Source organism: Sceloporus occidentalis, unplaced genomic scaffold (genome assembly GCF_023333645.1).
Source record: "Sceloporus occidentalis isolate IW3139 unplaced genomic scaffold, rSceOcc1.0.p SCAF_8, whole genome shotgun sequence".
NCBI classification, from domain to species: Eukaryota; Metazoa; Chordata; class Lepidosauria; order Squamata; family Phrynosomatidae; genus Sceloporus; species Sceloporus occidentalis.
Window position 1 is genome coordinate 24,979,542 of NW_028316988.1, and position 23,505 is coordinate 25,003,046.

Genomic DNA, 23,505 nt, shown 5'->3' on the forward strand with positions numbered 1-23,505 from the left:
TACCTAAAACAAAACAAAACAAATGCCTATCTTCAACTGGAGAAAGGGACACGTGTGGCCAAGCAACATCAGAGTATAGTCAAAGTGGGAAATGTTATCCGTGACGAAGAAGGAATAAAATGTTATTCATGCAGGCTAGGAGAGGATGCAGAGGTTTGCTTTTGCTTGAGATGACTGGGAAGCAAGAGAGTTCATCCTCTCCTCTTTTCCCCAAACTCCACTTGCATTTTGAACTCAGTTTGCAGCCATGGGAATAAGCTGAGGACGAAGGGAGAAAATAGAAGGAGGAGAGAGAAACCTGGATATTTTAAAAGCAGAAGTGGGATGGCGGAGGATTAATCAGGGCCATCCCTGCAAAACTGGGATTGTTGGAGAGTATGCTATTGAAATATGCTGAGGACGAAGGGGGAAAGTGGAAACCGGGACATTTTAAAAGCAGCAGAAAAAGTGAGATGGCTGAGGCTTAACTGGGACTTTCCCTGCCCATCTGGGATTGTTGGAGAGTATGCTGTTGAAATATTCTGAGGACAAGATGGAGGGGAAAACCGGGACATTTTAAAAGGAGCAAAACAAGTGGGATAGCTGAGGATTATTTGGGACCGTCTCTATTAAATTTGGGGCAATTGAGAGGCATGTGGTTGGAAGTATGTTGAAGGAAAAGGGGGAACGTGGAGGAGGAGAGAGAAACCAGGACATTTTAAAAGCCGTTGAAAAAGCGGGACAGCAGAGGATTAATCGAGATTGTCCCTATTAAATTTGGGTACGGAATTGAAGCAAGCTGAAGACAAAGGGGGGAAGAGGAGAGAGGAACTGGAACGTTTTAAAAGCATCAGAACAAGTAGGACAGCAGAGGATTAACTGGGACTGTCCCAGCCAAACTGGGACTGTTGGAGGGTATGCTGTTGAAATATTCAAAGGACAAGATGGAGGAGGAGAGAGAAACTGGGACATTTTAAAAAGGAGCAGAACAAGTGGGATGGCTGAGGATTAATTGGGATTGCCTCTGTTAAATTTGCAACAGTTAGGAGGCATGTGGTTGGAATACAGTGCGCCTGCGCCATACGCGAGTGCACCATACGCGGCTTTCAGCTTCTGTTGAAATTTGTGCACCTGAAGAGTGAACAAGGGAATAAGGGAAGTGCACCATGTGCACGAGCCCCATTGTTTTCAATGGGACTCCAGCATACGTGGAATTTGCCTTATGCTGGAGAGGGTCCGGAACAGATCCCCCACGTAAGGGAAGTGCACACTGTATGTTGAAAGCAAAGAGGGAAAGTAGAGGAGGAGAGAGAAACCAGGATATTTTAAAAGCAGCTGAAAAAATGGGACAGCAGAGGATTAATCGGGACTGTCCCTATTAAATTTGGGTACAGAGTTGAAGCAAGCTGAAGACAAAGGGGGAAAGAAGAGAGAGGAACCAGGACATTTTAAATGCAACCGGGACATTTGCAAAAACAAGCGGGACGGCAGGCTTTCGCTTGCCAAACTGGGACAGTTGGAGGGTATGAAAATAAATGAAAAATAAAGTGGCGGCGGCGGCGGTGTTTAAGACAGAAAGAATGAAGTTGGAGGAGAAAGAGAGACATATCATTCCACAATGCCTGTCTGTCTGCAATGCCCAGCAGGTATAATTAAACTTCTGCCAGAAAGCGGGAAGGAAAAATAAAGGAGGAGGAAAGGGGAAGAAAAAGAAAAGAAGAGAGAAAAAGGAACTTTTCCAAAGTTGTCCCAGAAGGATGTTTCGCAAGGTGGCCGGAGAACGGAGAGCTGAAACACGGGGCCTTGACAGCTCTGTATACGTGTGACATTTTCGAAATGCTCCCTGAACATATTTGGCTCTCCTCCCCAAATATCTTCCCCACCCAGAAAACCACCGAGTCCTTCCCCGCATCCTATCAAAGCTCTGGCACTTCCGCGAAACCCCCTTCCAAAAAATTACAAAATTCAAGACGAAAAATCCCCCACTGACTTCCTGAACCCGAAAAATCCCCTCATCCTGCCCTTGTGCCCGAATGGAGCAAATCTCTCCTCTCTGTCAAGTTTGTGCTTTTGCAAAGTCAGAGAATCTGCCATATATATATATATATATATATATATGTATGTATGTATTGGACAGCGGGTGAGAAGAGAAGGAGAAGTGGAAAGAAGAGAAGAGAAATGATTTTTTTTTTGCTTACCCTTTTGGTAAAAAAGGATTATTATTTTTTTGGTCTTCCTCGTCTTTCCCCGGCGGCCAATAAAAACAAAATTCCCCAAAAAGTAAAATAAAAAATTCGTTTTCCTGTTGTCAGAAAAGTTCTCCAGGCGTAAGGGCAAGAATTTTCTCCAAGTAACAGCTGGAGAGAGAGAGAGAGAGAGAGAGAGAGAGAGAGAGAAGGAAGGAGGGAGAGAGGGAAGGAAGGAAGGAGGGAAGGAGAAAGAGAGGGAGGGAGAAATGTAGAAAAGAAAGGACAACCCTCCTCTCCGGAGATGTGGACGGTTAATGGAGCTTTGCTTCGAGGCCTTTTTCTTCCAAAAGCAGAAAGGGACACCCTGAAAGAGAGAGAGATGGAGAGAGGAAGGATGTTTTAAAAAGATATATATATATATATGATATATATATATATATATATATATATATATATATATATAAAAAGATATGAAAGTATTGTGAAAGGCTAACGAAAAAGAAAAACTAACAAATGAAAGTAACTTTTTCTTGTTCTCCGGGGAACGCCACGCTAAGGCAAATCTGGGCTTCTGTTGCGGCATCCAGTTCCCATTTGGTTTTGCTTAACCTCAGCGGAAAAAAAAGGGGAAAAGGATTGAAGCTTCTTCGGGGAGGAAATAAAAACTCTGCAACTCTGAGAAGGGTCCCCCTTCTTCCCAGCCAGCTTGGCCACAGGGGATTCTGGGGGTTGTAGTCCCCTTCCTTCCTCCCAAAATAACTTCTCTAAAGTTCTTCTTCCCCAGGGTGAAGGCCCAAGAGAGAAGGACTGGATTGCGAGAGAGTTTGCAGAGAATTGCAACCGAATGTTCCCGAAATACGTCTGCAACGAAGGTCCCTGAGCTTGCAGAGTTCGGGATCGTGCCACGTTTATCCAAAATATTTGTTGTTTGAAACAGCTGAGAGTCTTAAAGCAACGGGGGAGCAACTGCATACCTCCATTGTGTTGTATGTGCCTTTAGGTTCAGGTTCACAGTGACTTATGGAAGCTTTCTAGGGTTTTCTTGGCAAGGCGGTATCCTGGTTTGAGTGTTGGGTGACCCATTTGTCAATAGGGTTATTGAGATGGTGAAAATAATCCCGGTAGAATCTGGGTTCAATCTTTGGGTGCATTCGCATTCAGTCCCAAGGAGATGCGGATCACCACGCTGATGGATATCGGGATCATTGTTCCCGTTACATTTCAGGTTCACAAATCTCTCCAAGTCATTTTAACCCTCGTGTTGTTCACACATGCCATCCTTTCAGGATAAAATGGAGCCGTCTCCATTCCTTCAAAGGATACAGAGCGATCCGAATCGATTTGGAAGCATATTTACAATGCAGAAGATGCAGATCGATGTGGATCTTTCAGGAAAACTCAGAAAAAACTTGGTATCGAATATCCTGGGTTAAGTGGTTTTTTCGTAGCACCCCCCAAAAGTGCACAGAGTGTGCTCAGGGCGAGTATGAACACCAAGGAAATAACCTGAGTTCATCCCAGATTATTTCCATAGTGTGAAAAGGGCTTTTGCTGTTCACATGCATTTCAAATGTAAGGTTTTTTGGGCAGGCTTCCCCAAAATCCATTTAGCCCCGGAAAATCAATCTCGGCATTTTTTCTCTTTTTCCTGGTTTTCCCCCTTGAGTTTTCCTAAAAGATTTGGGTTTTCCCCTCCAAGTTTTCCGACAAGATTTGCATTGTCGGCTATGCGAATAACCCAGATGCCTCCCCCCGAGTTTTCCAAAAAGATTCGTATCATCCCATTTTCTCCTCTCGAGTTTTTCTAAAAGGTTTGCATTGTCGGCTATGTGAATAACCGACGTGAATAGACCCGGGATAAACTGGGATACAACTCTGCATGCCTTGAAGGTGTTTAGAATACAGGCACATCCTCAACTCCATCTTTATGCACAGTACTAATATGCATGGGCAACACAACTTGGAGAGATGCGCAAAGGTAGCATGAATGACAAAACCGGAACGCATGGGATTATTCGCACAGTCGCGCTAAAAAAGTACAATGTCTGAACAACCCCTACATTTGCCAGAATACTCCAGGATGCTACCCAAATCCCCTCCTTACGCCTCTGGAGACCTGGATTCAAATCCCCGCTTGGCCATGGAAACCCATTGGGTGATCTTGGGCAAGTCACATACTCTCAGCAATGGCAGAAATTTGCCAAGAAAACCTCATGATAGACCCTATCATGGGAATGAATTCGAAGGCACCCAACAAAATGCTCCCACGTCGTTCACTGCTGCCGACTAGGGAGGTAAATTAAGGGAAGGAAAGTCTTGCAAAGCCTGTCGGGGTTAGGCAGGGAGCCTGGGTGCCCCAAGGCCTCTGAATACAGTTCAACAAAGGAAACCCATGGGTGTGAGGCTGCAATTTCCTTCTGATGAATACAGAAGAACAAGGGAGGGTGGCGAGTTCGAATGGCCGGGCCGGGCGCCAAGATTATGTTCCAGGGAAATGAGGAAAAAGAGGAGGAAAAAAAAGGTCTGACCTGTTATTCAGTAAAAAAATCCAGCATGTCCAAGCCTCCTATTATCCGTGTGCATCGGAAGCGGCCGGCTCAGCATGAAAGGCAGGAAAGGATTCTCACCACTGGGTTCGAAAGGAACCAACGTTCTGTCAAAACCTCGCACTTGGCTTTCAAAACATAGGGGCAAAGTCCTCAATCTCACAAGGATGCACTCAACATAGGGCTGACTTTGGAAAGGGTTTGGAAGCTGCAGCCGGGCTGTTAGCAGGTGTATATTTTGTTGTTGTGTGCCTCCAAATCATTTCTGACTTATGCCGACCCTAAGGCAAACCTACCATAGGGTTTTCTTGGCAAGTTTCTTCAGAGGGGTTTTTCCACTGCTGTCCTCTGAGGCTGAGATGATGTGACTTGCTCAAGGTCATCCAGGCCAAGATTCAAACCCTGATATCCCAGGGCCCTAATCCAAACCCAAACCATTACACACCGGTGTCCCTCAGTTGTACATTTTGGAGACCTCATAATCCCACTTTTGCAAAGATTGCACTGGCTTTCACTCTGCTTCCAAGCACATTTCAAGGTTCTGGTTTGGACCTTTTCTTGCGTCCTTTTGAGTCATTTCCAACTTATGGTGACCCTATAACATTTGGGGTTTCAGACTTCAGCTCCCCGAAGCTTTTTTGGCAAGACTGGTTGGAAATCAAGGGTCTGAGAAAGAGCATTGCAAATGTCCAACAAACGCAAGTGATTGAGATTGACCTCTGAATTTTATGCGCTTGGGAATAAATAAAATAAAATGTCGAAACCCCACAAGATACAAACATTAAAATGCAATGAGAGGGAGGGGAAATTAAAACATTTGCAAACAAACAAAAATCTCCCTAATTTCCCCATTTCCCCATTTTGCAAGAGAATTGGGTGAGATAGCTATTTCCAATCCCTGAAAAGTGAGGAGTCTTAACACCAGCCGAGGTGGATTTGGGGGGTATCGAATAGGTGATTTTCTTATCAGTTATGGAAAGTGGATGAGTTCATTTGGATTTAGGAGAATGTGAATAAAGGTGGCCCATGGGTCAGCTTCCCCAGTTTGAGAAAATAACCCCAAAATGCACCAAGATTCAGTTTCAAAGTGCCCTCTTGTGCCCAAAGCAAGAAAGACATTTTTCTAGGCTTAGCTGCAAAATATGCTTATTTCTATTTGTTGTTGTGGGTCTTTGAACCATTACGGCGACCCGATCGTGGGGTTTTTGTTGCAAGATTTGTTCCAAGGAGGTTTGCCCAGAGGTTGAGAGAATGTGACTTGGTCAAAGTCACCCATTAGGTTTCCATGGCTGAGCAGGGAATCGAAACCTGGCCTCTGGAGTTGTACTTCAATGCTCAAACCTATGCCATGCCAGCTTTGCTTATTCCTATACTTTTGTGCAAAATATGCTGACTTTGCATGTGTGCGCATGAATTCTCAGCCTCAGGGGAAGGCCATGGCCAACCTCCTCTGAACTAATCTAGACAAGAGGTTCGCCTTAGGATTGCCATAAGTTGGAAATGACTTGAAAGTGCACAAGAAGCATGAATTCTTGGAAAACAACTGCCACCTGTCCAACCTCAGTGCTTGGTTTTGACTCAAAGGTGTAAGACTTTGGCCGTCGGCACCAATGTTCTCATTTCTGGGGGCCTTCTAATGTTCGTTCCAAATCTCCCCTCCTGTAACGTCAAACCATTTCAGTATTTCCTAAACTCAGGTCCTCCAGGTGTTTAGAACTTCAGTCCAATTTGACCAAAGTTCAAAACACCTGGAGGACTAAAGCTTGGGAACCATTGCATTAGACCAGGTCCTACCTTCTGGGGTAGCAGAGAACAAACCTGTCCCTTCTTCTCTGGGACAGACCTTGAGATATTAAAAAAAGACAATCCTGTCCTCCCTCCATCTCCTTCCACCAAGCCAAACATGCCCGGCTCCTTCGTCCTTTCCTCCTATGTTTTGTTCTCCATCCCTGCTGCTGTACTTTAAGTGATCTTCAAATATCCAAACAGATGGCATGTAGAAGATGGAGCCTGGAGAAGAGAAGGCTGAGAATGGACATGAAAGCCTTCTTTATACTTCTGATGTGATATGATGGAGAAGATGGAGAGAGCTTGCTTTTGGATGCTGCAGAGACTAGAATACAAACCAATATTAGGACGTACCTCTAAACTCTGAGAGTGTGGTGGATTCTCCGTCTTTAGAAGATGGTGGACTCTCTGTCTTTGGAGGTCTTTCAACAGAGGTTCAGTTGGCATCTCTCAGGGGTGCTTTAGTTATAGATTCCTGCATGGAAGAGAAATGGATTAGATGGCCCTTGGGTTCCCTTGCAACTCTATACTATTGCTTTTGGTTGAAAATAAATGGCCCCAAACATGGCAACCTTTCCGGGTCCAGTACTTGACTCATTTTGGCGTCCCTTTTCTGTAGCCTGCTCTGGAGGGGAGTGACTCCACTGTCAAACTCCGCAGTGTAACACCACCCTTTTCGTGACACCCATTGAAGTTCTCTCACCCATTTTGACTTCCTTGCCTTCACCCGAACGAGGAAATGAGGCCAAAGCTTCAAAGGCAACCCTTGAAGGAGCAGGTTCACAGTCTCACATCCCCGGTTCGCCATACAACACAGGTCTCCATTCCTCCCAGACTTGGTCCAATAGCTTTTTAGTCTTTGGAATAGAGGACTTTGTTCAGTTTAATCCACTTAATTTCATCTTCTTCAAGAGAAGAAACATTTCAAGGGAGATTTGGCGTCTCTACTCTCTCTGATCAGGTATGTTCAGGTATAGAAGCCATGGTTGAAATGGGATCTGGGGAAAGTTACTTTCATAGCCTCCAACCGATCCTGATTAATCTTCTGTCTCAGCCCACTTTTCAGATGCTTTAAAAATGTCCTGGTTTCTCTTCCCTCCTTCCACTTTCTCCTATGTCCTCAGCTTATTTCAATTGCTGCAAACGCTGCAACAGAGAAGAGTTTGCACTCCATGAAATGTCCTGTCTCTGGGTCCTGCCACACTGCAGAAATAAAGCAGATTGACACCACTTTTAATGGTCATGGCTCCATCCTAGGGCATCCTAGGATTTGTAGTTTGGTAAGATCTGGTCTGTCAGAGCCTGATTTGTCATTTCTCACCAAACTACAAATCTCAGGATAATGTAGGATAGTGTCATGGCAATTAAAATAGTGTCAAACTGCTTTATTTTTGCAGTTTGGGTGCATCCTCAGAGTACAGCTGGATGTCAGGGCAGCTCTCATAATCTAGGCATGCAAAAGAGAAACCCTCTTTCTCCAAAACTGTATTTTTGGCTGTTCATAACTGCCTTGAATCCCGTTTTGGGAGAAAAGCAGGAAATAAATCCCATAAATAAATTGATGAATAAATAAACAGTTGTGGATGTCTTCCAGTTTGCTTGCGAGCTCAATTCAAGGTGCTGGCAATAACCTACAAAGCCCTAAACAACTTGGGGGCAGGATATCTGAAAGACCTAGGCCTCCTCTTATAGGAGCCTGCCCAAGATTCGAATCTCTGCTTGGCCCTGGAAACCCACCAGAGGATCTCAGACAAGTCACACTCTAAGAGGAAACCAAGAGCAAAACTCCTCATCAAATTTGCAGTTGACACCAAACTTGGAGGTGTAGCTAATACCCCAGAGGACAGGATCAAAATTCAAAATGACCAGAAAGCTGGACCAAAACTAACAAAATGAAATTCAACATGGAGAAATGTAAGGTACTGCACTTAGGGCGGAAAAATGAAATGCAGAGATATAGGATGGGGGACACCTGGCTGAATGAAACTGTGTGTGAAAGGGATCTGGGAGTCCAAGTAGAGCATAAGTTGAATGTGAGTCAACAGTGCAATGCGGCAGCTAACAAGGCCAATGCGATTTTAGGCTGCATCAATAGAAGTATAGTGTTTAGATCAAGGGAAGTAATAATGCCACTCTATTCTGTTCTGGCCAGGTCCCACCTGGAATATTGTGTCCGGTTCTGGGCACCACAATTCAAAAAGGACATTGAGAAACTGGAGCGTGTCCAAAGGAGGGTGACTAAAATGGTGAAGGGTCTTGAAACCCTATGAGGAACGATTCAGGGAGCTGGGGATGTTTAGTCTGCAGAAGAGAAGGTCAAGAGGTGATATGATGTATGAATACTTGAAGGGATGCCATATTGAGGAGGGAGATTAGGACATGAAGCAATGGATGCAAGCTCCAGGAAAAGAGATTCCACCTCAGCATTAGGAGGAACTTCCTGAGAGTAAGGGCTGTTTGACAGTGGAACAGACTCCTTCCTCGGAGTGTAATGGAGTCTCCTTCCTTGGAGGTCTTTAAGCAGAGGCTAGATGGCCATCTGTCAATGGGGATGCTTTGATTGAGAGTCCCTGCATGGCAGAATGGAGTTGGACTGGATGGCCCTTGTGGTCTCCTCCAACTATGATTCTATGATCTATGATTCTATGATTCCTCTGTACAAATCTGTCCCAGAAATCCCTAGGAGAGAGTCACCAATAGGTTAGTGTTATCCACTGTCATCCTCAAGGTGGGAAATAACTACAACAAGCAGGTAGATTGTTTTCTGCTGCTCCAGAGACTAGGACACGGAGCCATGGGTTCAAGCTATGGGGAAAGAGATTCCACCTCATTATTAAGAAGACCTTCCTGATGGTGGAAGGGGAAGGTTTGGCAGGGGAAGATGCTGCCTTGGAGGGTGGTGCAGACTCCTCCTTTGGAGGTTGGATGGTTATCTGTCAGGAGGGCTTTGACAGTGTCTTTTGGCATGGCAGAATGGAGTTGGGTTGGATGGCCCTCGATGGACCCTTCAAACTCTAGGAGTCTATGAAAGCAAACATGATTGATAGGTTAAGAAGACAGAAAGCAAGCATGGAGGATAGGTTGACAGGATGGAATAGAAACAGGGGGACAGGTTGACCAGATGGAATAGAAAGAGGGGGACAAGTTGACCAGGTGGACCCCAAGTATGGTGGCTAGGTTGACCAGGTGAAATGAAAGCATGGTGGACAAACTGATCAAGTAGAAAGCAAGCATGTTTCAGAGTAGGACCAGGTGTGATGCAACAGAGAGGGTTAGGAAAGTGAGTGTGCCCACTGTTTCATTCCCAAAGCAAAACACCTCCTATCCAGCCAACTTTTTCAATTCTCCTCCTTTCAAAACACACACACTCATATTTCTCCCTTAGCTTGCCAATGAGCCCACAAACGCTTCTTTGAACAGCAACTGTCCATTGTTTAGGCGAACGATGGTGTCGGTGGTTCTTGACACCCACGGGTGTGATGCCATTCGGAAATTTCCAACCACAACACCGAACTGAGGCTTAGGGGGTGGCTGAGGCTCCTGTACCTTTGTGGGGGGGGGGGAGCAAAGATTTACACTTTTCCTTTCCTGGGGTGCATCTACACTGTTGAATTAATGCAGTTTGACACCACTTTAACGGCCAAGGCTCCATCCTAAAGGATCCTGGGATTTGTAGTTTGCTCAAGCACCAGCCTTCTTTGGTAGAGAATAACTAAGACCGCGTAGAATTACAAATCCCAGGATCCTATAGCATGCAGCTACAGCACTTAAAATGGGTCAAAATGCATTATTTCCACAGCGCAGATACACACCCAAATACCAGGATTCCCTAGGATGGAGCTACAGCATTGCAACTAGTGTCAAACTGCATTATTTTGACATTAGAAGCACCCAAATTCCAGGATTCCCTATTTAGCACTTAAAGTGGTTTCAAAGTGCATTATTTCAACAGTGCAGATGCAGGGGAAAGAGGAGCACAGGGAGCAGGGTTTTTGTACTTCCCAGTTGGCTGAGGCAAAAGCAAACTGCTGCAGCCTTTTTCTTGCAAGGTTGTTCTTCCTCACTGATAACTTTGGCCAACTTGGCTTCCTTCCGATGCTGCCAAGCCACAGGTGTCCCTGCGTTCATCCGGGCATGAGAAAGCGTTTGCAAAATCTTATTGATCGATAAACTGGAAAAAACATCTTGCACGAATTGAAAGATCCTCTTCATGAATCATTATTTCTGCAAGCACACTGGAATTTCTGCTGAGCATTCCCCACCCCCAGATAATAATATTTTTATCAGCTCACATAGAGCATGTGTCAGAAGGACTGGTTGTGTGTGTTGTGTGTTTTTAAAATCAAAAAATTCAGCCATCATAGGGAGCTTGTGTTTGTTCCTAAGTCACTGCCGTCACCAGTTCAGTTTCCTGCCGCAGCTTCCTGCCCCGGTTGCAGAAAACCCATCAAGAGTTTGGGCTCTGAAGACATGATTGCAAACACATGGAAGGTTTCTACTAATCCAAGCCATGTGTGGGTGGATGGTGCGCTCTCTTTTGGGCGGAGGGGAGGCCAATTCCACTTGACTCTGGTGGTCTCTCCATCCGTTTGGGAACCACATCTGGAAACGTTCCCTTTTTCGACTCCAAGACCCAGCATGGCTGTGGGACGCTGGGGCTTGTAGTTATAGAATCATCTGAAGAGGTGTCACATAGAAGAGGGAGGGTAGTATCTGCATTGTAGAAATAAACTTGCCCCTCCACAAACCTTGCCAAGAAAACCCCAGGATAGTTTCGCCTGTGGATTGCCATAAGTCGGAAATGTCTTCAAGGCACACAACCTCAAAAACACCCTGAGACTTGGAAGGGCAGCCATGAAACAATTAGACAAGATCCTGAAGGGTCAAGATATATTATTGAGTAGTAACATCAGGATGGTCCGTGACACTGTATTTCCCGTTTCTAAGTATGGTTGTGAAAGCTGGATGGGGAAGAAAGCGTATAGGAAGATAACCAACTCATTGGAAATATGGTGCCAGAGGAAAGGAAATCAGGCCTGAATTCTCCCTAGAAGCCAAAATGACTAAAGCGAGACTGTTGTATTTTGGGCATATCATGAGATGACATGACCCTAGAAAAGACAATAATACTTGGCAAGGTAAAAGGCAGTAGGAAAAGAGGAAAATGGCATTCCAGATGAATAGACTCCATCAAGGAAGCCCACAATGGCTGCAAGGCTGTTGGAGGTCTTGGACTTGGAGGTAACTTGAAGGTCTCTCATTCATAGGGTCACCAAAAGTCAAAGTCAACATGATGGCAGGTCACAACAACCAAGTGTTATACTGTAATTGTCTAGTGTGCCCACAGAAGTGTAAACTGCTGGGACTATGTTGCTATCTACCCAACAAAGGTTATCTTAATCTCTCTCTCTGTTTGGCAGACATTTCCTCCGTACCCGATGACCACCATTTTGGTGGAGCCAGGAACTCTCCTGAGATGCCCAACCCAGCCGCTCACCTGCCTTTCTACTATGGAAGCATCTCTCGCGCAGACGCCGAGGAACATTTGAAGCTGGCAGGGATGTCAGATGGGCTTTTTCTGCTCCGGCAATGTCTCCGCAACTTGGGGGGCTACGTCCTCTCCGTGGTCCACAAACTCCAGTTCTACCATTACCCCGTCGAGCGCCAGATGAACGGGACCTTCGCCATCTCTGGAGGGAAATCCCACTGCGGGCCCGAAGAGCTCTGCGAATTTTATTCCAAGGATGCGGACGGGCTTTGCTGCACCCTCCGGAAGCCCTGCAACCGTCCCAGCGGCATGGAGCCCCAGCTGGGGATCTTCGACAGCATCCGGGAGAACATGGTGCGCGAATACATTCGGCAGACGTGGCAGCTGGAGGTACAGACAAAACACCATTTTGGAAACGGGTGCAAAACACTTTTGTTCTGCACCCATCGTTCCCCGTCTTGTTACTGTGACATTTGTGTTGAAGTGCACTCTTTTGTGGTGGGAATTTATAGCTTTTGTCAGATTCTGAAAGGGTTCGTATTGCTCCTCAAAAGGTACCACTGGTAAGGGAAGACGAAGAAGAATTCATATGGCAAAAATGCAGATGCTCTGGGTTCTAAGGGGAAGGAAAAGTAGGGTATGTCATTTCCTTCCCCTCTGAGTCCAGGGCAGCCACATCTTCATGATCTGAATGGTCTTACTATTGGTAAAGAGCCATGGTGGTGGCCCCTCTCGGGCTTCCTTGGTGGAGGAGGACGTAGGACTATGTAGGTATGTTTCCATTTTTTAAATGGTAGGTTTCAGCCACGATGGAAGACACGACTGAGATCCAAACGGACATGGAACGGAAAAAGACACGTTTGTCCAGCATTATTCTTGCAAAAGCACAATGAAATCCTTCTGGGCAATTTCAAAGAAATCCTCCTCTCTCCTTCTTGGTTCCTTGTAGGGAGAACCGCTTGAGCTGGCCATCATAAGCCAAGCCCCACAGGTGGAGAAGCTCCTGGCCACCACGGCCCACGAGAAGATGTCTTGGTTCCATGGGGCCATCTCCCGGCAGCAAGCCGAAAGCAGGCTCTATTCCGGCACACAGCCTGATGGGAAATTCTTGTAAGTAAGGACCAGTTACGATTTACGGAGGTGAAAAACAACTTGCCTTTTCTCATTTTGGAGCTCTTCCCTTCATCTCCCATGTTTGGGATATTTACCTGCGCATTCTTGCTGTTCAAGATCCAGAATACAACGTTGTTGTCATCTCCTTCCTCATCTCCTCTTCTCTTTTCTACATCATCTTCTTTTCCTTCACCTTCTCCTTCACCTTCTTCCTCTTCCTTGCCTGAATCTTATTGCTGGTCCTAACTAGAGGAGGCCTATTGAAATAAGGACACTTCCCTACATATTGATTCAACATTCAACAAGTGATTCAATGGGTCGACTGTAGGTGGAACTAACCAAGAGGATTCAGGCAGTTGATGTTGTTATTATTTTTATTGGCCTGTATTTTCTATTAGTTACTCAGTTAAGTATATAAAACTAAGTGTGTATATCTATATCTATATCTCTACAGTCATCCCTCCTAACTCTGCGGAGGGGTGACCTCCCCTATTTTCAATGGCGCACTCGCCTGGCAGCGCATCCTATTCAAGTCGATGGGGCTTGAATATGCGCGAACCTCCATTTTTGCGGGGGGTCTGGAACGGATCCCCTGCGAAAATGAAGGGCCAACTGTTTATATCTAATCTTTTTGGGACTGACCTCCTAAAATCTACCTGTCATTTTGCAAGCGCTAGCAGAACAGACTCCCTTCTCCCCAGGCAAACGGTAAAGTTGGTTGGAAGGGGCAAAGTTACAATCATGGCAATAGTGTCATAATCACACAGCCATACAATAACACACACCTTCCTTGAGTTTGTACATCTTGTGGAAATGATAAGTGGTCTGGACTCTTTTGCACATGCACAGGTTGAGGCAAAGGAAGGAGAAAGGATCTTACGCTCTGTCTCTGGTCTATGGGAAGACGGTTTATCACTACCGGATCGTGCAGGACAAGGCTGGGAAATACTCTGTGGAAGAAGGGACCAAGTTCGACACGCTCTGGCAGGTGGGTCTTTGGTCTCCATGTGGTCTGCATTTAAATCCAGGATGGGGAAAGTGTGGCCTGTGGGCCACATGTGGCCCAAAGGACCTCATTGTGCAGCCCCAGGGGGTCACATGTGGATGCAACCGCTCTCTCTTCTTTTCTCTAACCCTCCTTTCTTTCTCTTATTTTCCCCATCAGCTAGTAGAATATCTCAAACTCAAACCAGACGGCTTGATCTATTATTTAAAGGAGGGCACCCCAAATCCTGATACGCCAACAGGTAAGGTTTTCCTTCCTTCCTTCCTTCCTGTCGCCACATAAAAAATACTCAGAGGAGAATAATTCTGATTTAACATATCTCTCTGTGTGTGTTATGTGCCTTCGTTTCCAACTTACGGAAACCCTAAGGCGAACCTATCGTGGGGTTTTCTTGGTAAGATTTGTTCAGAGGAGCTTTGCCATTGCCTTCCTCTAAGGCTAAGAGAGTGTGATTTGCTTAAGCTCACCCAATGGGCTTCCATAGATTCCAATGAGGAATTGAAACCTGGTAGCCAGAGTTGTAGCCAAAGCACTATGGCACATGTATAAAATAGCAAAAAGCAAGGTTTGCATTTTGGAATTGATATATTTTTGGAATATTTTCAAGCTGAATCCATAGATAAAGAATCAGTGGATATGGAGAAGCGATTGTAAATATGGGTTAGAACCCATGGTGCGTCAAGAGAGGTAGGAAAATGGGTCTCGAGCTTGGTATAACCTAAGGAAATTTTCCCGTTCTCTCATTTCCAGCATCTCCGCCAGCTCTCCCTTCCGACTTGGTAAGTTTAGGGGTGACAATAAGGGGGTGCGGGGAGTGCGGACAGCATCGGGTGACCCCTCAGATGGGATCTGACCGGACATCCTTCTTTTCTAGAACATATGCTACATTTCAACTTTCTGTCCAGGAGGAATTCCAAAATGTCCTCCTGGAGGAGCATCACTAAGAAGCATGAATCTACATTTATCATGCATTGGCCATTTAACAAATACAAACAAAAATCCATCTGTGATACCTTCATTGGCCAACTAAAATACACAATAGACTTGTTGCAAGCTTTTGAAGCTCCATGGGCTTCGTTGTCAGGCATGTTGCAAACCAAACAGGAGAAAGAGGGGGGATCTAAATCTACATTTATATTAGTGTTTGTAATGTCCATTTTTGGAACGCCCCACGTTTTTCTTGAATACCTGTTCTTTAGTTGTGCCTCGACCTCTTTTGCAGTTAGGACATCTGGGGGTCATTCCCATTTGGGGAATAATCCAGGTTCCGACCCAGCTCTGCCCCGCTTTTCAAAGCGATTCCAAAAGGTCCCTCGTTCTCATTATGAAAAGGGACCATTTGGGGAATCGCTGGTCACTCTGGTCCGCTGGCTAGTTGGGAAAGCAAGTTGCCTCCATAGTGTTTGTGGGTTTTTTGGGCTATGCGGCCATGTTCTAGAAGAGTTTATCCCTGACATTTCGCCAGAATCCTTTGAGATTCTCTGAAGATGCCATCCACAGATGCTGGCAAAACGTCAGGAACAAACTCTTCTAGAACGTGGCCACAGAGCCCGAAAACCCCACAAAAAACTATGGATGCCGGCCATGAAAGCCTTTGACTTTACAAGTTGCCTCCATTTCCTACCCAGCTTGAAGGTTCTCCAGACATGGAAAAGTATGAGATATTAAAAATGGTTAGCACCGGGTGTCAAATTTGCTGGGTAAAAATTCACCATTCATACCCCTCGTCCTAGCAAACTGTGCCAACTGTTACTATTAATATTGGTCTGCCCATTCTGGTCTTCAGTAGTAACATGTACCCTGCCAAGGAATATCATGCCATACTGATCCACACCACCAAATCATTTTGGCACAGTTTCACTTTTTCCGTTAGTCCTACCTCGCAGGGTTGTGTTGTCAGGCCCCGGTTGGCGTCTCACTTTTCTCTTTGCCTCTTTCTTGGCAGCCTCCTCGGAGATTCACCTCCCAAAACTCTAACGGATACACACCGGAGCCCATTGGTGAGTAAGACGCCTGTGGAAAACAAATATTGATACGTTTATGCAAGGCTTATATGAATGTAAAACATAAGGAAGAACAAATTTGTTAGCCTTAAACCAATCATTATTATTATTATTATTATTATTGAAAAAATTATTATTAAACAATACATCAAACATTCGACATACAACATGCACCCAACACACATTCAAATATACATATTTCTATGAACATCTTATAAATAAGAAAGACGATAAAGAAAATAAAAAAAGCGAATAATGAACCTACCATACATTTGTTGCTACTCCAAATATATTCTGTGTCATTTCCTATTAAATTCTACCCCTTTTAATAATTAATAAACTTAATTAATAACCGCCTTCATCAACTCTTGTCATTTCTCTAGCTTCTCCCTTCTCTATATACCGTCGCTTCTTATCAAATACCTTCCAATCCATTTCTATATCTTCTTTCTTTTCTTTACTTTCCCTCCTTCTTTCCTCTTCTCTTCTTACTTTCCCTTCCATTCTTTCCTTCTTTTCACTATGCCATCTTATGCTTTCTTTTCTTTCCTAGCCTTAAACCACTCTTGAGTCTCAGTTAGATCTTAGACACATTGGTTGCCATCCTGTTTGTGATGTATAAAAGTGTAAATCCTGATATATATATATGCATGATACTATACTATATATTGGGGGGTGTTGTTGCAGGATATGGTATTCTTTTCCTCTTTTTGCAATGACCAAAGTCCCTGCCGTAAGACTCTCTCTGGCCGAATCTGCACTGCAGAAATAATGCAATATGACACCGCTTTAACTGCCACGGCTCAATGCTATGAAATTCTGGGATTTGTAGTTTTGTGTAAGATTTAGATTTCTCTTTCGGAGAGCTTTGGTTTTTATTGGTTATTAGCTGGCGTATTGCTAGTGTGTAAGAAATCCCCCGCATAGTAGCAAATAAGCATGCAATATTTTCATTTCAAATGGGTCAAGGAGCATGGCAACACTTATTGCGCTTCTCGCTGGATTTGTGTGACAACCCCACCATCTTCTGGCCTGCTGTGGCACTACAAGAGATTCCCAACACCTGCAAAAAAGACCTTTGTAATACAGCAAAATAGCATCAAAGTCATATAGTCTGCATTCCACTTTTTAAAAGAAGGCAGCTCTTTTCCATTTGCCCTAAATTTTCAAACGTATTTTTGCAGCAATAATGACTCAAAACTTAATTTTAAACGAGGGGAGTGGAAGAAAGTTGCATTTTGTTTTCATCACCGAAGTGCAGCTCTCAGATGCTCCCTGGAGTGGAAATTAATCATTTTTTAAATACCTTCCAATTGTTTCAATTTTTCAGGGACAGTCCCCAATTAACCCTCTGTCATCCTGCCTTTTCAGCTCCTTTAAGAACGTCCCGGTTTCTTTCTCTTCCATTGCTGCAAACCAAGTTCAAAATGCAAAGACTATTTGCACTCCATTAACTGAGATGGTGAAATCTTGACCTTTCCTGTAAGCTCAAGCAAAAGCAAACCGCTTCAGCCTCTCTTAGCTTTTGCATTTCTCCTTATTCATATTTTTGCCAACTTGACCACACTCTGAGTTTGCTTGGCCACATTTTTCCTGGTTCAGTAGAACAGTAGGATATTTGTCAGCCTTTTGTGCCATGAATTGCAGCCGTCCCTTACTGCTCTTTTGAAAAACCGAGGCCTCATTCCCACTTACAAATAAATCAGTTTGCGATCTGAATCGATGGATCAGTTCGACAGCGGAGTGTGGTTCACACTACATTTGCCCCGATCTCATTTCTTCCCTGTAAAATAACCCACTTGTGATTCATATTGACAAATGAATCGGTTCAAAATGGACCTGCTCCGGACAGTCGAAGGGCAAATGTAAATTGATTCTGATCCTCATCTGGTTCACACTTGTGCGAAATCGATTTATCCAAAAAGATGCAGGAAAAAATCAGTGTCAAAAAGAAACGGGTTAAATGGATCTAACGCGTGGGTCTAGCTTCAGTGATTCAGTTCAGGTGGGAACCAGGGTCATTTGAACTGGTTCAAACCGATCTGGTTTAAAAGGTAGTGGGAATCAGACCCTGGCAATGCTAACCTGCAGTGATGATTATTTTTGGGTGTTTTTGGTCTTTTGGGGGTGCAGGAGTCGGGAAAAAGTCTCGGATCCTGCCCATGGACACCTTGTGCTACGAAAGCCCATACAGCGACCCCGAAGAGCTGAAGGATCGGAAGCTATTCCTCAAGAGGAGCAACCTGATCGTGGACGAAGTGGAGCTGGGTGCGGGCAACTTTGGGAGCGTCAGGAAAGGGGTCTACAGAATGAGAAAGTAAGGGGTCGACTTGTGTTATGGTTAGCTTTCTTCTATTTTATTCCCTAGATTGGCACTAAGGTTCGAGTCCCTTCTTGGCCATGAAACCCATTGGGTGAAAAGTCACACTCTCTCAGCCTCAGGGGAAGACCAAGGCAAGCCCCTCTGAACAAATCTTGCAAAGAAAACCACCTAATGGGGTCTCCAAAGCCAGGAATGACTTAAAGGCACACAGTGACAACAGTCGAATTAAACATTAAACTGTTTGACCATGGAATGGACTTCCTTGGAAAAGAGTAGACTCATCTTCATAGAAAGTGTTTAAAAGAGAAGATGGTAGTCACCTTTCAGGGGTATTCTAGCTACGGGTTATCGCTCTAGCAGGGGTTTGAGTTCAATGATTCCCACACTCAGGTCCTTTGGATATTTCGGAGTTTGGATCCCAGAATCCAAAACCATTGGCAAGGATGCTGAGGGTTCTGGAAGCTGAGGTCCAAAATACCTGGGGGACCAGAGTTTGGGAATCACTAAATAAGATGATCTCTCTTAACCTTATGATGCTAGAGAGTAAGTCATTATCCTTGAATGACCATGCCCCTTCTTATGCCAATAAGGTTGCCAATGTGAAAACTGGAGAGGGCTCTTGTACTACATCATCTACATCATCATCATCATCATATTTATTTATATCCTACTTCCCCCACCAAAAAAGCAACCCAATCTCCTTTTTTCTCCGCTTCCTTCCTTCTCAGGAGGCAGATCGATGTGGCCATCAAGATGCTGAAAAGCGGCAATGAAAAGGCAGACCGGGATGACATGATGAAGGAGGCGCAAATCATGCACCAGCTTGATAATCCCTACATCGTTCGGGTGATCGGCGTCTGCGAGGCGGAGGCCCTCATGCTGGTGATGGAGATGGCGTCGGGGGGACCCCTGAACAAATTCTTATACTCCAAAAGGTGAGGCCTTACCTGCAAAACCCAAAATACGTCCACTTCCCTCTATAGTCCCTCTCAAAATGGCCACCAGGAATGATGTCTTGGCACTACCTGTCACCATTTTGAGAAGGAAAATGGAGGTAGGAGGGGATTTCTATGGGTGTATTTTCATGCATTTTGGGTTTTTTGGGGATTTTTTCTGTACAGGTTTCAGTCACAAATTGTTAGAAAATCATGCTATGCAGCATGTCTATGTATGCAGTACATGTCTGTGTATTTAATGTGTTGCCTAGTGGTCTGTTGACTTTAATAAAGGTGATGGTTGTTCAGAAAAATCATGCCAATTTTTTTTAAAATGGGGGAGGTGGGTAAGAAACAACAACAACAACAAAGAGATGGGGGGCTTTAAGGCCAACTAGAGTGGTGTCTGTGGGCTACATGTGGCTCATAAACCACTTTCTAAGCACTCCTAGTAAATGCAACTTTCTCCGTCTTTCACTTCTACCTCTCAGGGATGAGATTTCCGTCAGTAACGTAGTGGAGCTGATGCACCAGGTGGCCATTGGGATGAAATATTTGGAAGAGAAGAACTTTGTCCACCGCGACCTGGCGGCTCGAAACGTCCTGCTTGTCCATCCGCACTACGCCAAGATCAGCGATTTTGGCCTTTCCAAGGCTTTGGCGGCAGATGACAGTTACTACCTGGTGAGCATCGGGGATGTAAGGTTTTGCTCTTCTGCAAGAAGAAACTCCTTCCCAGAGAAGACCTGCTTGGCCTCTTCTCTGCTCTCTATTCACCGGCGGTTGAGATCCTAGTTGGGAGGTGTAGCTACGAGGTTGTAGGGATGCACCATCTTTCCAATGTTGTAGCTATTTCTTCCAAGGCAGTGTAGTTGTTTGCATGTTGGATTATGACTCTGGAGACCAGGGTCTGAATCCCTGCTTGGAAATCCACTGGGTTTTCGAGCAAGTCACACTTTCTCAGCCTCAAAGGCAAACTCTCTTCTGAACAAATCTTGCCAAGAAAACCCCATGATAGGTTCGACTCAGGCTCCTTGTAAGTCGGGAATGACTTTAAGGCAGGCAACACCTACAAGAATTTGAGACCCTTAGTCTTCTTGGCCACATTGGCCTTCTTCCTTGGAGTAACGTCTCTTATTTTCTCTCTCTTCGTAGGCGAAGACCACTGGGAAATGGCCGCTGAAGTGGTATGCACCAGAATGCATCCTCTTCCGGAAGTTCTCCAGCAAAGGCGACGTCTGGAGTTATGGCGTGACCATGTGGGAGGCCTTTAGCTATGGACAGAAACCCTACAAGGTGAGAACCAAGGAGTTTGCCAGCTAGAATTGGCATTTTGGCCTTCTCCTGAGTTCAGATCTTCGCTCAGCCATGGAAACTCATTGGGTGACCCTCTCAGCCTCAGAGGAAGGCATTGGGAAACCCCCTCTGGACAAATCTTGCCAAGAAAACTCCATGATAGCCTTAGGGCCACCATAAATCGGAAAAGACTTGAAGGCACTCAACAATAGCAGCAACGCTTGAGGTCCCTTGCAAAGCGGATGATTCTATGGGTTCCCCATTCACTAGAGCCTGTGATTTGTGATCCTTGCTCTTTATGCAGTTGCATGAAGACCGAACATGGTTCCAATGGGAAACTGGATTCTACATGAACCTTTATTCTCTCTCTGTCTGTGTTCCTGCTTTCTTTTCTCCCAGAAAATGAAAGGTCCCGAAGTCATGACATTCATCGAGGAAGGGAAGCGGATGGAGTGTCCACCCAGGTGTCCTCCAGAGATGTACAAACTGATGAATCAATGCTGGACGTTCAAGTAAGGCCAACCGCAAGGTGCTGGCAATAGCTTTTGGGGTGCTATCCAAAGCCAGAAATTTCTTGGTTACTTAACTTACAATTCTTGGGTTTTTGGTGATCGACATGAGAGAGCCAGCTTTTCATTTTCAACCTGAAATTAGTGGTTTGACTGTTGGACTGCGACCCAAGAGACCAGGGTTCGATTCCAGCCATGGAAACCTACTGATCTTGGGCAAGTCACACTCTCTCAGCCTCAGGGAATGGCAATGGCAAACTGCCTCTGAACACATCTCACACACACACACACACACACAAAACCTATGATAAGTTTATCTTAGGGTTGCCGTAAGTTGGAACTGCCTCAAAGGCACACAACAACTTCCACAGTCCTAATCCAACAGTTGGTCCCCTACCTTCCAACAATGACCTATAGGTATACCATCTCCACCAAAAATCTCGGTCCTGCATTTCTGTCTTGTGTGAACAATGTTGAGTAAAGCCCATTGTGGGTGCAGGGAAAATGTCTTACCAGAAGGAAATCTTATGCTGGGGTGCCACCGATGAAAATGTCCTCCCTTTCAATTTGCTCCTCTCTGCTTCCATTTCCCTGCAGGTTGGAAGACCGCCCGGATTTTGCCACGGTGGAGACCCTGATCCGCACCTATTATTACAGTATTGCTGACAAGACGGAGGAAAAATCAGAGGAGAGGGTTAAAATCACACCTGCTTAGCCTTGGGCACCCTGAAACGGACAAAAAGACACACAAAGACTCCTGTAAATGACGCTTTCAGCCCTTGGAAATGGATGCATCTGTAGTTCTGCAGAATGGCTTCTTCTGTCTATCTGGAAGGAAATGGTTGGTGCAAGAGTTGAGATCAGCACTGTTGATACTGTTTTAAACACACACACACGCACCAGTCAAGATCCAACATCATTTCAGCATAGTACAGATATCTTCCAGCAGAGTTACGCTGCATAAAAACAAAGAGCAATTTGGATACGACAGGATCAAACCTTTCTTTGTTGCTGTTGGTGTTTTCCCTGCAAAGAAATGACTTTAAACTGTGGTCGGTCATTTTTCTGTTTGCATTTATTGATCATAAGACATCTTCTTTTTTTAAAATACATATACAAAAATAAAGGCAAATCATCAATATATCCCTGATGCATTCTCTTGGAAACTGACTTGTATCCAACCTTGTAATTGCAGTTTGTGAGAGAGGGAGAATGGTTTCATTCTGAGCAACTTCAGTATTTCTAACAGAAGAACAGCCTTGTTTTAAATACAGAATCAAAGAAGTGTAATGTGTGTGTGTGTGTGTCTGTTTGTGTATGTATATAGGAAATCTAAAGTGCAATAGTGTTAGACCCAGAGCTAAGAAGTAACTTGTTTTTCTAACAAGTGATTTTGGCAACTGAAACAATGCCGAAACAGCCATGACTTGTAATTCCCTACTTTTCAATGGAACAAGTGTCAACCAAGTTACTCATTACTTGGTGTGTGTTATAGCTTAGTCTATCCAATGGGGAGAGAAAGAGAGAGGTGGGTCACACACCTTGTGTAGCAACCAAGAAGGATTGCTTTGTACTCTCTCTGGCATTTTTCTCAGGATTTCCAAGGTGCAATCTCTGAACTGGCCTCTTGGGGGCACCAGAGGTCATTTCCATGTCTTTTCCAATGGCACATTAGTAATAAGTAAACATTACCTGTTAGCAAAGAGTAACTGGAGTGCAGCAACAGACCTGTCGGGTGATCAGAGTGATGAGTAAAGTAACCGGTTCCTTTCAATAAGTTACATCCCAAGCTCTGGTTAGAATTACTTCAATGCACTCACGTCTGCCCTTTCGGAAATGAACGGTTGTAAACTCCTTAACACTGATGGCCATTCGTGGCAGAACCCAACTCAATTTTTAACACTTAAATCAGGGAAAGGGCACAATCTGATTTTGCCCATAGACCTGACCCAACCTAGATTTGGCCGAGGGAACGTCTAGTTGACCTCTCACACAGGCCATCCCTAATTTTGTAAGTTCTTTGACATTGTTTTGCTTTGCTTCATCCTTTAGATCCTTTGCTATACGCCCCTAAGTTTTACCCTCGACTTATCCACGGGTCATATCAAAATCCATAATCCCCCCCCCCAAATTTGCCCTTGATTTATACATGAGGTCGACTTATCGTCGTGTATATACGGTAAGTAACTTGATTCATGGCTTTTGCAGACAGAAGAAAACGATAGACCCAACTGCACAGTGCATTTTTAAAACAATAAATAAAACGGAGCCAGCCTGCCCCTGCCCATAACCCAAATACCCAACCCATCCTCCTGAATGGCAGTCTTTTT

The 23,505-nt window shown here is 44.8% G+C and overlaps 1 protein-coding gene across 1 annotated transcript in view; it reads left to right on the forward strand.

The window, feature by feature from the left end:
* The window catches only part of LOC149308328 (tyrosine-protein kinase ZAP-70-like), a 30,446-nt gene extending 8,188 nt beyond the window's left edge, over window positions 1-22,258 (forward strand). Inside the window, exons 2-13 of the mRNA XM_089535567.1 lie at window positions 11,923-12,380; window positions 12,940-13,100; window positions 13,953-14,091; window positions 14,269-14,350; window positions 14,860-14,888; window positions 16,055-16,109; window positions 18,246-18,429; window positions 19,164-19,370; window positions 19,862-20,054; window positions 20,526-20,666; window positions 21,066-21,178; window positions 21,773-22,258. Of these exons, the coding sequence (XP_089391693.1) occupies window positions 11,923-12,380; window positions 12,940-13,100; window positions 13,953-14,091; window positions 14,269-14,350; window positions 14,860-14,888; window positions 16,055-16,109; window positions 18,246-18,429; window positions 19,164-19,370; window positions 19,862-20,054; window positions 20,526-20,666; window positions 21,066-21,178; window positions 21,773-21,890 (1,880 nt within the window). The 3' untranslated portion in view covers window positions 21,891-22,258. The remainder of the gene's footprint in view (window positions 1-11,922; window positions 12,381-12,939; window positions 13,101-13,952; window positions 14,092-14,268; window positions 14,351-14,859; window positions 14,889-16,054; window positions 16,110-18,245; window positions 18,430-19,163; window positions 19,371-19,861; window positions 20,055-20,525; window positions 20,667-21,065; window positions 21,179-21,772) is intronic.
* Window positions 22,259-23,505: the final 1,247 nt, after the last annotated feature.